Source organism: Zonotrichia leucophrys, unplaced genomic scaffold, assembly GCF_028769735.1.
Source record: "Zonotrichia leucophrys gambelii isolate GWCS_2022_RI unplaced genomic scaffold, RI_Zleu_2.0 Scaffold_319_59616, whole genome shotgun sequence".
Lineage (NCBI taxonomy): Eukaryota > Metazoa > Chordata > Aves > Passeriformes > Passerellidae > Zonotrichia > Zonotrichia leucophrys.
The window spans coordinates 12,853-26,565 of record NW_026992524.1 but is presented as its reverse complement, the minus strand read 5'-3'; the positions used below and the strand labels follow the sequence as shown (position 1 = coordinate 26,565).

The 13,713-nt window shown below is 62.9% G+C and overlaps 1 protein-coding gene across 1 annotated transcript; it reads right to left on the bottom strand.

Moving 5' to 3' along the window:
• Positions 1–570: 570 nt before the first annotated feature.
• Positions 571–6,737, bottom strand: NKPD1 (NTPase KAP family P-loop domain containing 1). The gene is made up of 4 exons (XM_064701063.1): positions 6,714–6,737; positions 5,466–5,661; positions 3,796–3,927; positions 571–2,240 (listed from the first exon to the last, which is right to left on the bottom strand). The coding sequence occupies exons 1-4, from the start codon at positions 6,735–6,737 to the stop codon at positions 571–573; spliced, it is 2,022 nt and encodes a 673-aa protein (XP_064557133.1).
• Positions 6,738–13,713: the final 6,976 nt, after the last annotated feature.

The window sequence follows — 13,713 nt, the reverse complement described above, 5'->3', positions numbered from 1 at the left end:
CCCAAACCCAAATCCTACCAAATCCCCAGTCCCAAACCCGATCCCAATCCCAAATCCCAAACCAATCTGGAGATCCACCCGAGATCCAAATCCACCATCACACAGACGCAGCCTTGCCATCCAATCCAAATCCCAAATCCCAAACCCCATGATCCCATTCCTAATCCCAAATCCCAAATCTCCAAATCCCAACCCATGTCCTGGGGGATCACCAGGGCACCGTGTGGCACACACTGCACCCCTCTGGACACGGGCACGTCCTGCCCAAATCCCACATCCCAATCCAAAATCCCAAACTCCAAACCCCAAACCCCAAATCCCAAACCCAAACCCCAAATCACAAACCCAGACCCAATCCCAGTCCCGAATCACCGGCCCGTGTGGCACACACTGCACTCCCCGTGACACAGGTGCGGCCCTGCCCAAATCCCAAACCCCAAACCCAAACCCATTCCTGGTGGGGATCACCGGGCACTGTGTGGCCCACACTGCACCCCTGTGGACACGGGCACTGTCCTGCCTGCCCAAATCCCCAAATCCCACTCCCCAAACCCCAATCCCAGTCCCGAATCACCGGGCACCGTGTGGCCCACACTGCACCCCTCTGGACACGGGTGCCGAGGTCCTGCCCAGCCGCGCCATGGCCCTGAGCAGCCCCATCTGCTGCCGGATGGAGTGGTCCAGGTTGACGGTGACGCCGAGCAGCTGCCGCGCCTCGCCGGCGCCGAAGGGGAAATCTCGCGCCAGGAACGCCTGGAAGAGCTCGGGGTCGGCGTCCAGGCTCAGCACCTTGCCCAGCGGCTGCCGCAGCGCGCTCAGCTCCCCGGCGTGCTCGGCGAACACGCTCCACAGCGACCTTCCGGAACGTTCCGCCGCCGCTGTGCTGCCCTGCCCGGCGTCCTGCAGGCACTGCAGCGTCCAGCTGAGGCGGCAGGGCCAGCGGTCGGCCAGCACCACCCACGCGGCCGCGGCGCGCGGCGACAGCTGGGCGGCGGCGCCGGCGCCGGCGCGGTGCAGCAGCAGCCGCAGCGTGATGGGGATGGTGTTGACGATGCGCCGCACGTTGGCGCCGTTCTCGGGCAGGTAGCGGCTCAGAACGTCCGAGCCGTCGTGGAGACACCGGAACGCCTCGTGGATCCACGCCACGGCCTCGGAATCGGCCTCCTTCCAGCTGGGAGCTGCCCCGCAGCCGCCGCAGCCACCGCAGCCACCGCAGCCGCCGCGGGTCTTGGCGACGTTGTCGGCGATGATGCGGTACATGAGGTCCTCGCGCGTCTGGATGGCGGCGGCCACGCTGCGCAGGCGGGAGCGGGCGCCCATCTCGGGGATGGAGAAGGGCAGCGTGACGGCGCGGTTCAGGTACAGGTAGCCGTTGTCGGCCAGCCCCTTCATGCAGCCCGTCTGCTCCAGGCACGGCACGATGACGCTGGGGTCCACGGCCAGCAGGAAGATGAAGGGCGCGTTGGCGTCCGACAGCAGCGTGGCCATGGCGTTGAAGACGCCGGCCACCTTCTCCGGGTAGCACAGGTCCAGGCTGGTGATCTCCATCACCACGCGCAGCCGGCGCCGCTCGAACACCTCCATGAAAGCCAAATAATCCACCAGCACCTCGACCTCCTCGCGGATCTTGCTCATGAACCCCAACTGCCCCGCAAAGCGGTCGCTGTTGGTCAGGCGCTCGATCTTCTTCTTCTCGCTGACCAGGAAGTTCTTGAGGATGGACAAGGCCCCCAGCACCAGCGAGGAGCCCGACAGCGACGCCACGGCGCTGCCCACCACCTTGAGGGCGTGGTGGTCCTTGATGCCCGGCACCAGCAGCGCCACCAGCAGGATGGCGATGCCCACGGCCAGCACCAGCAGCAGCCCCCAGAGCCGCAGGCACGTGCCCGTCTTGAGGATCCACTCCCGCTGCGAGAAGCCGGAGGCGAAGCGCGGCCGCGAGCCCAGCACGTGGAAGACGCTGAGCGGCAGCGCGCCGAAGTGCTGCCGCACGTGGTGGCACAGCGTGGTCACCAGGCCCGCCCAGAGCTTGTCGCAGCCCGCGAACTCCCAGGCGCTGAAGCGGATGAAGATGAACTCGAGGTTCTTCCTGCGCAGGTGGCCCTCGGTCACCACGGGCTCGTAGAAGGCCAGGAGCCACAGGGCCTCCAGCAGGCCCCAGCCGTGCGGGCTGCGCGGTTTGCGCTGGCCCCGGCGCAGCTCGGCCGCCTCGCGCTGCGCCATCTCCTCGCGCATGAACGCTGCAAATGGGAATCGGGGCTGGCATTTAGAGTTGGATTTGGGGTGGGATTTGGGATTTGGGGTTTTGGGATTGGATGGGATGGGGTGGAGTTGGGTTGGGTTGGGTTAGGTTGGGTTGGATTGGGTTGCGTTGGTTTGGGTTATGTTTGGTTGGGTTGGGTTGGGTTGGGTTGGGTTGTTTTGGGTTGGGCTATTGGTTGGGTTGGGTTGGTGGGTTGAGTTGGGTGTTGTGATTGGGTTGGCTTGGGTTGAGTTGGGTTGTTGTTGGTGTGTTGGTGTTTTGGGATAAGCATAAATGTGGGTTGAGGTTGGGGATTTGGGATTGGTGGATGGGTGTTGGGTGGGTTGGAATTTGGTGGTTTTTGGTTGGATTGGGGTTTGGAGTGATTGGGTTGGATTGGGTTGGGTGTTGGTGGTTGAGTTGGTTGGCTTGGGCTGCTTGGGTTACGTGTGGTTGGGTTGTGTTGGGCTGCATTGGGTTGGGTTGGATTGGGTTGAGTTGAGTTGTGTTGGGTTGGGTTGGGTTGGTTTTGGGATAAAATGCATGGGACAGGTTGGAATTTGGGATTTGGGGTGGTTTTTGGGGGTTGGATTTGGGGTTTGGAGTGGGTGGGATTGGATGGGATGGGGTTAGGATGGGTTGGGTTGTGTTGGGTTGGGTTGGCTTGGCTTGGGTTACGTTGGTGTTGTTGTGTTGGGTTGCTTGCATTGGGTTGTGTTGGTTGGGTAGTTTTGGGATGGAATGCATGGGACAGGTTGGAATTTGGGATTTGGGGTGGTTTTTGGGGTTGGATTTGGGGTTTGGAGTGGATGGGATTGGATGGGATGGGGTTAGGATGGGTTGGGTTGGGTTGGGTTGGGTTGGGTTGGGTTGGCTTGGGTTACGTGTGGTTGGGTTGTGTTGGGCTGCATTGCGTTGAGTTGGGTTGCTTTGGGTTGGGTTGGTTTTGGGATGGAATGCATGGGACAGGTTGGAATTTGGGATTTGGGGCTGTTTTGGGGGTTTGAGGTGGTTTTTGGGGTTGGGTTTGGGGTGGGTGGAATTGGATGGGGTTGGGTTGCGTTGGGTTGCCTTCCATTGCATTGTGTTACTTTGCGTTGGGTTGCGTTGGGTTGGTTTTGGGATGCAATGCATGGGATGGGATTTGGGATTTTGGGATTCAAGATGGGATTTGGGATTCCAGATGGGATTTGGGGTGGGATTTGGGATTGGGATGGCGTTGGGTTGCGTTGGATCGCATTTGGGATGGGATTTGGGACTGGGATGGGATTTAGGATTGCGATGAGATTTGGAACTGGCATGGGATTTGGGATTGGGGTGGGAATTTGGAAACTGGGATGAGATTTGGGACTGAGATTGGATTTGGAACAGGGATGGGATTTGGGATTTGGGACTGAATTTGAGATTGCAGTGGAATTTGGGACTGCTTTGAGACCCCACACCCCGAGCCAACAACACCGGGCGCAGAAAACCCCAAACCCGCCGCTCCGAATTCCACATTCCCGAATTCCCACATCCCAAATTCCCGGATGATTCCCGAATTCCGGTCTCACCGGTGACCTTGGCGAGCAGGGAGTCGAGGCGGTGCCCGCAGGGCGCGTAGAACCCGACGGTGACGGGCGTGGCCGTGTGGCACAGCGTGCGCGACAGGCAGCGGCAGTAGATGTCGTCCTCCGTCGGGGGCTCTGCGATTTTGGGGTCAGAATTTGGGGTTTGGAGTCAGGATTTGGGGTCAGAGTTTGGGGTTTGGGACAGGCAGCGGCAGTAGATGTCGTCCTCCGTCGGGGGCTCTGGATTTGGGGGATTTGGGGTCATGAATTTGGGGTTTGGAGTCAGGATTTGGGTCAGAGTTTGGAATTTGGGGTTTGGGGTTTGGGACAGGCAGCGGCAGTAGATGTCGTCCTCCGTCGGGGGCTCTGCGATTTGGGGTCAGAATTTGGGGTTTGGGATCAGGATTTGGGGTTTGGGGTTTGGGGTCAGGATTTGGGGTCAGAATTTGGGGTTTGGAGTCAGGATTTGGGGTTTGGGGTTTGGGGTTTGGGGTTTGGGACAGGCAGCGGCAGTAGATGTCGTCCTCCGTCGGGGGCTCTGGGATTTTGGGGGCATTTGGGGTCAGAATTTGGGGTTCGGAGTGATTTGGGGTTTGGAGTCAGGATTTGGGGTTTGGAGTCAGGATTTGGGGTTTGGAATCAGGATTTGGGGTCAGTTTGCGGTTTGGAGTCAGGATTTGGGGTTTGGGAATTGGGGTGTGGGATTTGGGGTTTGGAGTTTGGGATCAGGATTTGGGATTTGGGGTTTGGGATGATTTGGGGTCAGGATTTTGGATTTTGGGATCAGGATTTGGGGTCAGGATTTTGGATTTTGGGATCAGGGTTTGGGATTTGGGGTCAGAGTTTGGGGTTTTGGGGTTTGGGGATTGGGACTGGGACAGGCAGCGGCAGTAGATGTCGTCCTCCGTCGGGGGCTCTGGGATTGGGATTTAGGGTTTGGGATCAGGATTTGGGGTTTGGAGTCAGGATTTGGGGTTTGGGATCAGGATTTGGGGTTTGGGATCAGGATTTGGGATCGGGATTCAGGATTTGGGATCAGGGTTTGGGGTCAGGATTTGGGGTTTGGATTTTGGGGTCAGGATTCAGGATTTGGGATCAGGATTCAGGATTTGGGATCAGGATTTGGGGTTTGGAGTCAGGATTTGGGGTTTGGAGTCAGGATTTGGGGTTTGGAATCAGGATTTGGGATCAGGATTCAGGGTTTGGGATCAGGATTCAGGGTTTGGGATCAGGATTTGGGATTTGGGATCAGGGTTTGGGATCAGGGTTTGGGGTCAGGGTTTGGGATCAGAATTTAGGATTCAGGATTCAGGATTCGGGATCAGGGTTTGGGGTCAGGATTTGGGGTTTGGGATTTGGGGTCGGGATTCAGGATTTGGGATTCAGGATTTGGGATCAGGATTCGGGGTTTGGGATCAGGATTCAGGATTCAGGGTTTGGGGTCAGGATTCAGGATTTGGGATCAGGATTCAGGATTTGGGATCAGGATTCGGGGTTTGGGGTTTGGGATCAGGATTTAGGATTTGGGGTCGGGATTCAGGATTTGGGATCAGGATATGGGATTTTGGGTTTGGGGTCAGGATTCAGGGTTTGGGATCAGGATTCGGGGTTTGGGGTCGGGATTCAGGATTTGGGGTCGGGATTCAGGGTGTGGGCTCGGGCTCCGGCCGTACCTCGCAGCTCGGGCACCGCTCCCTCGGCGGGGGCTCCGTGGGGGCACGGGCGGGGGGAGCCCCCCGGGCCCAGCCAGGCCTCGCTCTCCTCGCACCCCCCCGGGGACACAGCCGGGGACAGCCCTGGGGACAGCCCTGGGGACAGCCCTGGGGACATCTCCAGGGCCAGCGCCGGCCCCGAGGAGCAGCAGGAACCCTGCGGGGACAGGGACACAATGGGGACATCACAAACAACAGGAACCCTGCGGGGACAGGGACACCGTGGGGACATTGCGGGGACAGGGACACAATGGGGACATCACAAACAATGGGAACCCTGCGGGGACAGGGACACCGTGGGGACATTGCGGGGACAGGGACACCTTGGGGACATCACAAACAATGGGAACCCTGAGGGGACAGGGACACAAGGGGACATTGCAGGGACACCTTGGGGACATCACGAACAATGGGAACCCTGCGGGGACAGGGACACCTTGGGGACATTGCAGGGACAGGGACACCTTGGGGACATCACAAACAATGGGAACCCTGCGGGGACAGGGACACCGTGGGGACATTGCGGGGACACCTTGGGGACATCACAAACAATGGGAACTCTGAGGGGACAGGGACACCTTGGGGACATCACAGGGACAGCCCTGGGGACATCTCCAGGGCCAGCCCCAGCCCCGAGAAACAACAGGAGCCCTGAGGGGACAGGGACACCGTGGGGACATTGTGGGGACATCACAGGGACAGCCCTGGGGACACCTTGGGGACATCACAAACAATGGGAACCCTGAGGGGACAGGGACACCCTGGGGACACCTTGGGGACATTGCAGGGACACCTTGGGGACATCACCAACAATGGGAACTCTGAGGGGACAGGGACACCGTGGGGACACCTTGGGGACATTGCAGGGACCCTGCGGGGACAGGGACACCTTGGGGACATCCCTGCAGACAGCCCCAGCCGCGAGGAACAACAGGAGCCCTGAGGGGACAGGGACACCTTGGGGACATCACAGGGACACCCTGGGGACATCACAAACAATGTGATGAGGAGCCCCGAGGGGACAGGGACACCTGGAAGTGGGGACACCACTGAGGGGGGGAGCCCTGCGGGGACAGGGACACCGTGGGGACAGCCCTGGGGACATCACAAACAATGGGAGCCCTGCGGGGACAGGGACACCGTGGGGACACTGGGGAGATCTCAGTCCCAATCCCACCCCGATCCCACCCCGATCCCACCCAGTCCTACCCGGGGCAGCTCCAGCGGCTCCATCCCTGTTCCCGTCCCTGTCCTTGTCCCCATCCCTGTCCCTGTCCCATTCCCTGTCCCCTGTCCCTGTCCCGTGCTTGTCCCCGTCCCTGTCCCCATCCCTGTCCCTGTCCCGTGCTTGTCCCCATCCCTGTCCTTGTCCCTGACCCTGTCCCGGTCCCATCCCGGTCCTTGTCCCCATCCCTGTCCCGGTCCTGACACGGTCCCATCCCGGTCTGTGTCCCTGTCCCTGTCCTGGTTCTGTCCCGTGCTTGTCCCTGTCCCCATCCCTGTCGCTGTCCCCGTCCCTGTCCCGGTCCGTGTCCCTGTCCCTGTCCCCTGTCCCGTGCCTGTCCCGGTCCCTGTCCCTGTCCCGTGCCATCTCGGTCCCTCCCGGTCCCGGCACCAGCGATCCCGATCCCGATCCCACCCGTTCCTACCCGGGGCAGCTCCAGCGGCTCCATCCCTGTCCCGGTCCCTGTCCCGTCCCCTCCCGGTGCCGTCCCGTGCCTGTCCCGTGCCTGGCCCGGATTTATGGCAGCGGCCCCGGCGATCCCGGCGATCCCGGCCAGGGAGGGGCGGCCGGGGCAGAAATTCCGGCTGGGCCCGGCCTGAGTCAGGGCACAGCAATTCCCGCCCGGATCCGGCCCGGGAGGGGACAGCGGCGACAACGGGGACAAAGGGGACGGAGGGCCCGAGGGGACACTGGGGACAGCGGCGACAACGGGGACAAAGGGGACGGAGGGCCCGAGGGGACACTGGGGACGGAGGGGACAACGGGGACAAAGGGGACGGAGGGGACACTGGGGACGGAGGGGACAACGGGGACAAAGGGGACGGAGGGCCCGAGGGGACACTGGGGACAGAGGGGACAAAGGGGACGGAGGGCCCGAGGGGACACTGGGGACAACGGGGACATTGGGGACAGCGGGACCCGGGCCAGGGCCGCGCCCCCCGCGCTGGGGACGGTGCCAGCTCCGCTCGGTGACACCGGCGGTGGCACCGCTGTCACATCGCTGTGGCACCGGCGTGGCAGCGCTGTGACATCGCTGTGGCATCGCGGTGGCAGCGCCGCTTCCGGTGGGGACAGAGGAACCTGCTGTGCCGGGCACGGGTGGCACCGGGGTGACAACGGGGCGGCCACACCCCGCAGCTGTCACCTGTCACCTGCTCTGCGGCTGGGGGCGCCGCGGGGGTGGCACCGGGGGCACCGGTATGGGCTGGGGTAGGGTCCCGGTGTCCCCAGTGTCCCCAGTATGGGCTGGGATTGGTCCCCAGTGTCCCCAGTATGAGCTGGCATCAGTGTCCCCAATGTCCCCAGTATGGGCTGGGATTGGTCCCCAGTGTCCCCAGTATGAGCTGGCATCAGTGTCCCCAGTGTCCCCAATGTCCCCAGTATGGGCTGGGATTGGTCCCAGTGTCCCCAGTATGGGCTGGCATCAGTGTCCCCAGTGTCCCCTCTGTGGGCTGGCACCAGTGTCCCCAGTATGGGCTGGGGTAGGTCCCCAGTATCCCCAGTCTGGGCTCCCCCATTGTCCCCAGTGCCGGTGTCCCCATTGTCCCCACTGTCCCCGGTCTGGCTCTCCCAGTATCCCCGGTGTCCCCAGTCCCGGTGTCCCCATTGTCCCCAGTCCCGGTGTCCCCATTGTCCCCACTGTCCCCAGTCTGGCTCTCCCAGTATCCCCATTGTCCCCAGTCCCGGTGTCCCCACTGTCCCCGGTCTGGCTCTCCCAGTATCCCCAGTGTCCCCAGTCCCGGTGTCCCCGGTGTCCCCACTGTCCCCAGTCCCGGTGTCCCCATTGTCCCCAGTGCCGGTGTCCCCACTGTCCCCAGTCCCGGTATCCCCGGTGTCCCCAGTGCCGGTGTCCCCATTGTCCCCACTGTCCCCGGTCTGGCTCTCCCAGTATCCCCGGTGTCCCCACTGTCCCCGCTCCGTTGTCACCGCATCCTGCGGGGGCGGGCTGGCACCGCTGGCATTTCCTCGCCGCCCCAGGAGAGCCCGGGCTGGCACGTGTGGCACCGGGGAGGGGGTGACACCCGTGTCCCCATTGTCCCCCCCTTTCCCAGCCTCTTCCGGTGTCCTGTGGCACCCCCGCGTGTCCCCCCCTTTGTCACCCCCGTGTCCCCCCCATTGTCACCCCCAATGTCCCTCTGGGGGTCCCGTGTCCCCCACTCTGTCCCTCATGTCCTCCCAATGTCCCCACTCTTGTCCCCCTCCTTGTCTCCTTTTGTCACCCCTGTGTCCCCCGCATTGTCCCCACATTATCCCCCTCATTGTCACCCTCGTGTCCCCCCATTCTGTCCCTGTGTCCCCCTCCGATCTGTCCCTCATGGCCCCCCTTGTCCCCCGCCATGTTCTGCTCGGTGTCCCCACCTTGTCCCCCGTGTCCCCCCATTAAGTCCCATTTCCCCCCGTGTCCCCCCCCCGTGTCGCCCTCCTTGTCCCGAGTGTCCCCCCGCGTCCCCAATCGTGTCCCCGAGTGTGCCCCCCTTGTCCCGCCCGGTGTCCCCCCCATTAAGTCCCATTTAACCCTCGTCGTGTCTCCCCGCTCTGTCCCCTGTGTGTCCCTCATGTCCCCCCCGTGTCCCCCCCATTCTGTCCCCATGTCCCCTCCTTGTCCCCTCCGTGTCCCCCTCACTCTGTCCCCTCATGTCCCCCTTATGTCCCCCCCATTCTGTCCCCTCATGTCCCTCTCATGTCCCCCCGATCTGTCCCTCATGTCCCTCCCCGTGTCCCCCCCTTGTCGCTCTCCTTGTCCCGAGTGTCCCCCCGCGTTCCCAATCGTGTCCCCGCCTTGTCCCCCGTGTCCTCCCCATTCTGTCCCTCATGTCCCCCTCGTGTCCATCCCTCGTCCCCCCCATTCTGTCCCTCATGTCCCGCCCCGTGTCCCCCCCGTGTCCCCATCCCGGGGGGCGTGGGCGATGCTCGGGCCCCACCCCGGGCGTTTCCCCGCCCCCCCGGCCCGGCCCCACCCCGGGGCGGTTCCCGCCGTGTCCCCCCCTCAGTGTCCCCCCCTCAGTGTCGCCCCCTCAGTGTCGCCCCCGCTCGATGGCGCTGGGCCCCGCTCTGCTGCTCGCCCGTGTCCCCCCCCGTCAGTCCCGTGTCCCCCCCCTCCTTGTCACCCTCCTTGTCCCGAGTGTCCCCCCCCGCGTTCCCAATCGTGTCCCCGAGTGTGCCCCCCTTGTCCCCGGTGTCCCCCCCATTAAGTCCCATTTAACCCTCGTCGTGTCTCCCCGCTCTGTCCCCCGTGTGTCCCCCTCATTTCCCCCCCCGTGTCCCCCCCATTCTGTCCCTCGTGTCTCCTCCTTGTCCCGCACAGTGTCCCCCGTGTCCCCCTCACTCTGTCCCCTCATGTCCCTCTCATGTCCCCCCCATTCTGTCCCTCATGTCCCCTCCTTGTCCCGCCCAGTGTCCCCCTCGTGTCCCCCCCATTCTGTCCCTCATGTCCCCCCCCGTGTCCCCCCCACTCTGTCCCCATGTCCCCCCCGATCTGTCCCTCATGTCCCGCCCCGTGTCCCACCATTGTCCCCCGTGTCCCCCCCATTCTGTCCCCTCATGTCCCCCTTATGTCCCCCCCGATCTGACCCTCATGTCCCGCCCCGTGTCCCCCCCTTGTCGCTCTCCTTGTCCCGAGTGTCCCCCCGCGTTCCCAATCGTGTCCCCGCCTTGTCCCCCGTGTCCTCCCCATTCTGTCCCTCCCTTGTCCCGCCCCGTGTCCCCCCCGTGTCCCCCCCGTGTCCCGCGATGCTCGGGCCCCACCCCGGGCGTTTCCCCGCCCCTCCCCGGCCCGGCCCCACCCCGGGGCGGTTCCCGCCGTGTCCCCCCCTCAGTGTCGCCCCCTCAGTGTCGCCCCCGCTCGATGGCGCTGGGCCCCGCTCTGCTGCTCGTCGGTGTCACCCGTGTCCCCCCCGTGTCACCCTCCTTGTCCCGAGTGTCCCCTCCGCGTTCCCAATCGTGTCCCCGAGTGTGCCCCCCGATCTGTCCCTCATGTCCCGCCCCGTGTCCCCCTCACTCTGTCCCCCTCATGTCCCGCCCCGTGTCCCCCCCGTGTCCCCCCACTCTGTCCCCTCATGTCCCCCCTCATGTCCCGCCCCGTGTCCCCCTCACTCTGTCCCTCATGTCCCGCCCCGTGTCCCCCTCATGTCCCCCTCATGTCCCGCCCCGTGTCCCCCCCGTGTCCCCATCCCGGGGGGGGGGGGGTGGGCGATGCTCGGGCCCCACCCCGGGCGTTTCCCCGCCCCTCCCCGGCCCGGCCCCACCCCGGGGCGGTTCCCGCCGTGTCCCCCCCTCAGTGTCCCCCCCTCAGTGTCGCCCCCTGAGTGTCGCCCCCGCTCGATGGCGCTGGGCCCCGCTCTGCTGCTCGCGGCGGTGCTGGCGCTGCCCGCCCCGGGCTCCCCCGTGTCCCCTCCCGGGGGTCCCGGCCCCCCCCGGCTCCGGGTCCGCTTCTCCCCCCCCCGCTGCTGCCCCGGGGGTCGCTGCGTGCCCGGGTGTCGCCCCCGGGGGGAGCCGGCGCTGCCGGGGGGGGGACACGGCGACAACAGCGACACCAACGGCACCCACGGCACCCACGGCACCCACGGCACCCACGGCACCCACGGCACCGTGCTGGTGCTGGAGAGCGGCCGGGCCCCCCCCGCGGGCAGCGGCTTCAGGCTCGGTCAGTGCGGGCCGGATTTGGGGGGGTTTGGGGGTTTTTTGGGGGGTTTTGGGGAGTGGGAGTCGGAATCCGGAAGGTTTGGGAGGGAGGAGTTTGGGATTTTGGGGAGGGGGGGGTCGGGATCTGAAGGTTTTGGGATTTCGGATTTTGGGGAGGGGGAGTCGGGATCTGAAGGTTTTGGGATTTGGTGTTTTGGGGAGGGGGTGTCGGGATCCGGAAGGTTTGAGTAGGGGGAGTTTGGGATTTGGGGGGTTTTTGGGCAGGGGGAGTCGGGATCCGGAAGGTTTGGGAGGGAGGAGTTTGGGATTTTGGGGAGGGGGATTCGGGATCTGAAAGTTTTGGGATTTCGGATTTTGGGGAGGGGGAGTCGGGATCCGGAAGGTTTGGGAGGGAGGAGTTTGGGATTGGGGGGGGGCTGGGGGGGGGGATTTGGATTTTGGGGAAGGGGTTCGGGATCCGGAAGGTTTGAGCAGGGGGAGTTTGAGATTTTGGAGAGTTTGGGATGGAGGGAGGGATTTGGAGTTTGGGATTTTGGGGAGGGGGATTCGGGATCCGAAAGTTTTGGGATTTGGAGGAGGGGGAGTCTGGATACGAAAGTTTTGAGTGGGGGGAGTTTGGGATTTGGGTTTTTTTGGGGGGTTTTGGGGAGGGGGAGTCGGGATCCGGAAGGTTTGGGAGGGAGGAGTTTGACATTTTGGGGAGGGGGTGTCGGGATCCGAAAGTTTTGGGATTTTGGGGAGGGGATTCGGGATCCGAAGGTTTTGGGATTTCGGGGAGGGGGATTCGAGATTCGGAAGTTTTGGATGGGGGGAGTTTGGGATTTGGGGGGTTTGGGGGATTTTGGGGTGTCGGGAAGTTTTTGGGATGGGAGGCAGTTTGGAGTGGAAGGAGGGATTTGGGGATTTTGGGGTTCGGGTGGGATTTGGGGTGGAGGATTTGGGGTGGAGGTTTTGGGATACGGGAAGGATTTGGGGTGGAGGATTTTGGGGTGGAGGTTTTGGGGTTCGGGGGATTTTGGGGTTCAGGGGGGATTTGGGCTATGGGGTCAAGTTGAGACATTTTGGGGTTCAGGAGCTTTTGGGTACGAGGGGAATTTTGGGGGTTCAGGAGGGATTTGGGATTTGGGGTGATGAATTTGGGATTCAGGAGGGATTTGGGATATTGGAGGATTTGGGGTTCAGGAGGGATTTGGGGTGAAGCTGAGACATTTTGGGGTTCGGGATCTTTTAGGATACGAGAGGAATTTTGGGGTCCAGGGGGGATTTGGGGTCCAGGGACGTTTCCAACACCCCCAAATTCCCTTTTTGATAAGGAGGGAAAGTTTGACAACCCCCCAAATTTTGGGGTTCGTGGTCTCGGGGGGTTCCCAGGACATTTTGGGTTTCCCAGTCCCCCAAATCCCCACAGGAATTTTGGGGCAGGATCTCCCAAAAAAACCCAAATACCAAAACCCCTTTTCCTTCCATTTTTGGGGTGCGGGTTCGGGGACCCCTCCCCATTTTTTGGGGTGGGGTTTTTTGGGGTCGGGGGGGTTTTGGGGCCCCTCCCAGGGGGTTTCGGATCCCATCGCACCCTCACAACTCCCCCAAAAATCCCCCAAAAACCCCAAAAAACCCAAATACCAAAACCCCTTTTCCATCCATTTTTGGGGTGCGGGTTCGGGGACCCCTCCCCATTTTTGGGGGTCGGGTTTTTGGGGTCGGGGGGGTTTTGGGGCCCCTCGGGGGGGCTCGGAGCAGGGCTGGGTGGGCCCCATCCCGGGTGGGCCCCATCCCACCCACGCAGCTCCATGAGCTCATCGGGTCCCGCTGGAAATGGCCGGGAATTCGCAACATAAACAGAGGGGCCCCGGCCCGGCCCGGCTCGGCGCGGCCCCGGGGGCCCCCCCGGGCCGAAATCCGGGCTGGGAACCCCCCAAAATATCCCGGACCCCCCCCCAAAATCGGGGTTCACCTTGGTGTCCCCCCTAAGTGTCGGGATCCCACCACAAATGTCGGGATTTTGTTCTGGACCTTCCCCAAAATGTTCTGGATTCGCCCCAAAAACCGGGCTGGGACCCCCCCAAAATGTTCTGGACCCCTCCCCAAATGTCTGGGATCTCCCCCAAAATGTCCTGGGAGCGCCCCCAAATATCCAGGACCCCTCCCCAAATCGAAATCCACCTTGGATCCCCCCTAAATGTCGGGATTTCATCCTGGAGCGTCCCCAAAATGTTCTGGATTTGACCCAAAAACTGGGCTGGGATCCCCCCACAAATGTTTGGGATCCCCCCAAATTTTCTGGACCCCCCCAAAATGTCCTGGGAGTGCCCCCAAATATCCCGGACCCCTCCCCAAAATCGG

Bases quoted from the DNA above. Each gene is read 5' to 3' on its own strand.
- NKPD1 (XM_064701063.1), bottom strand. From the start codon at position 6,737: ATGGAGCCGCTGGAGCTGCCCCGG. The intron at 3,928-5,465 runs GTACGGCCGGAG...CCAAAATCGCAG, and splicing joins AGCGGTGCCCGAGCTGCGAG to AGCCCCCGACGGAGGACGAC. The intron at 2,241-3,795 runs GTGAGACCGGAA...TCCCATTTGCAG, and splicing joins CCTGCTCGCCAAGGTCACCG to CGTTCATGCGCGAGGAGATG.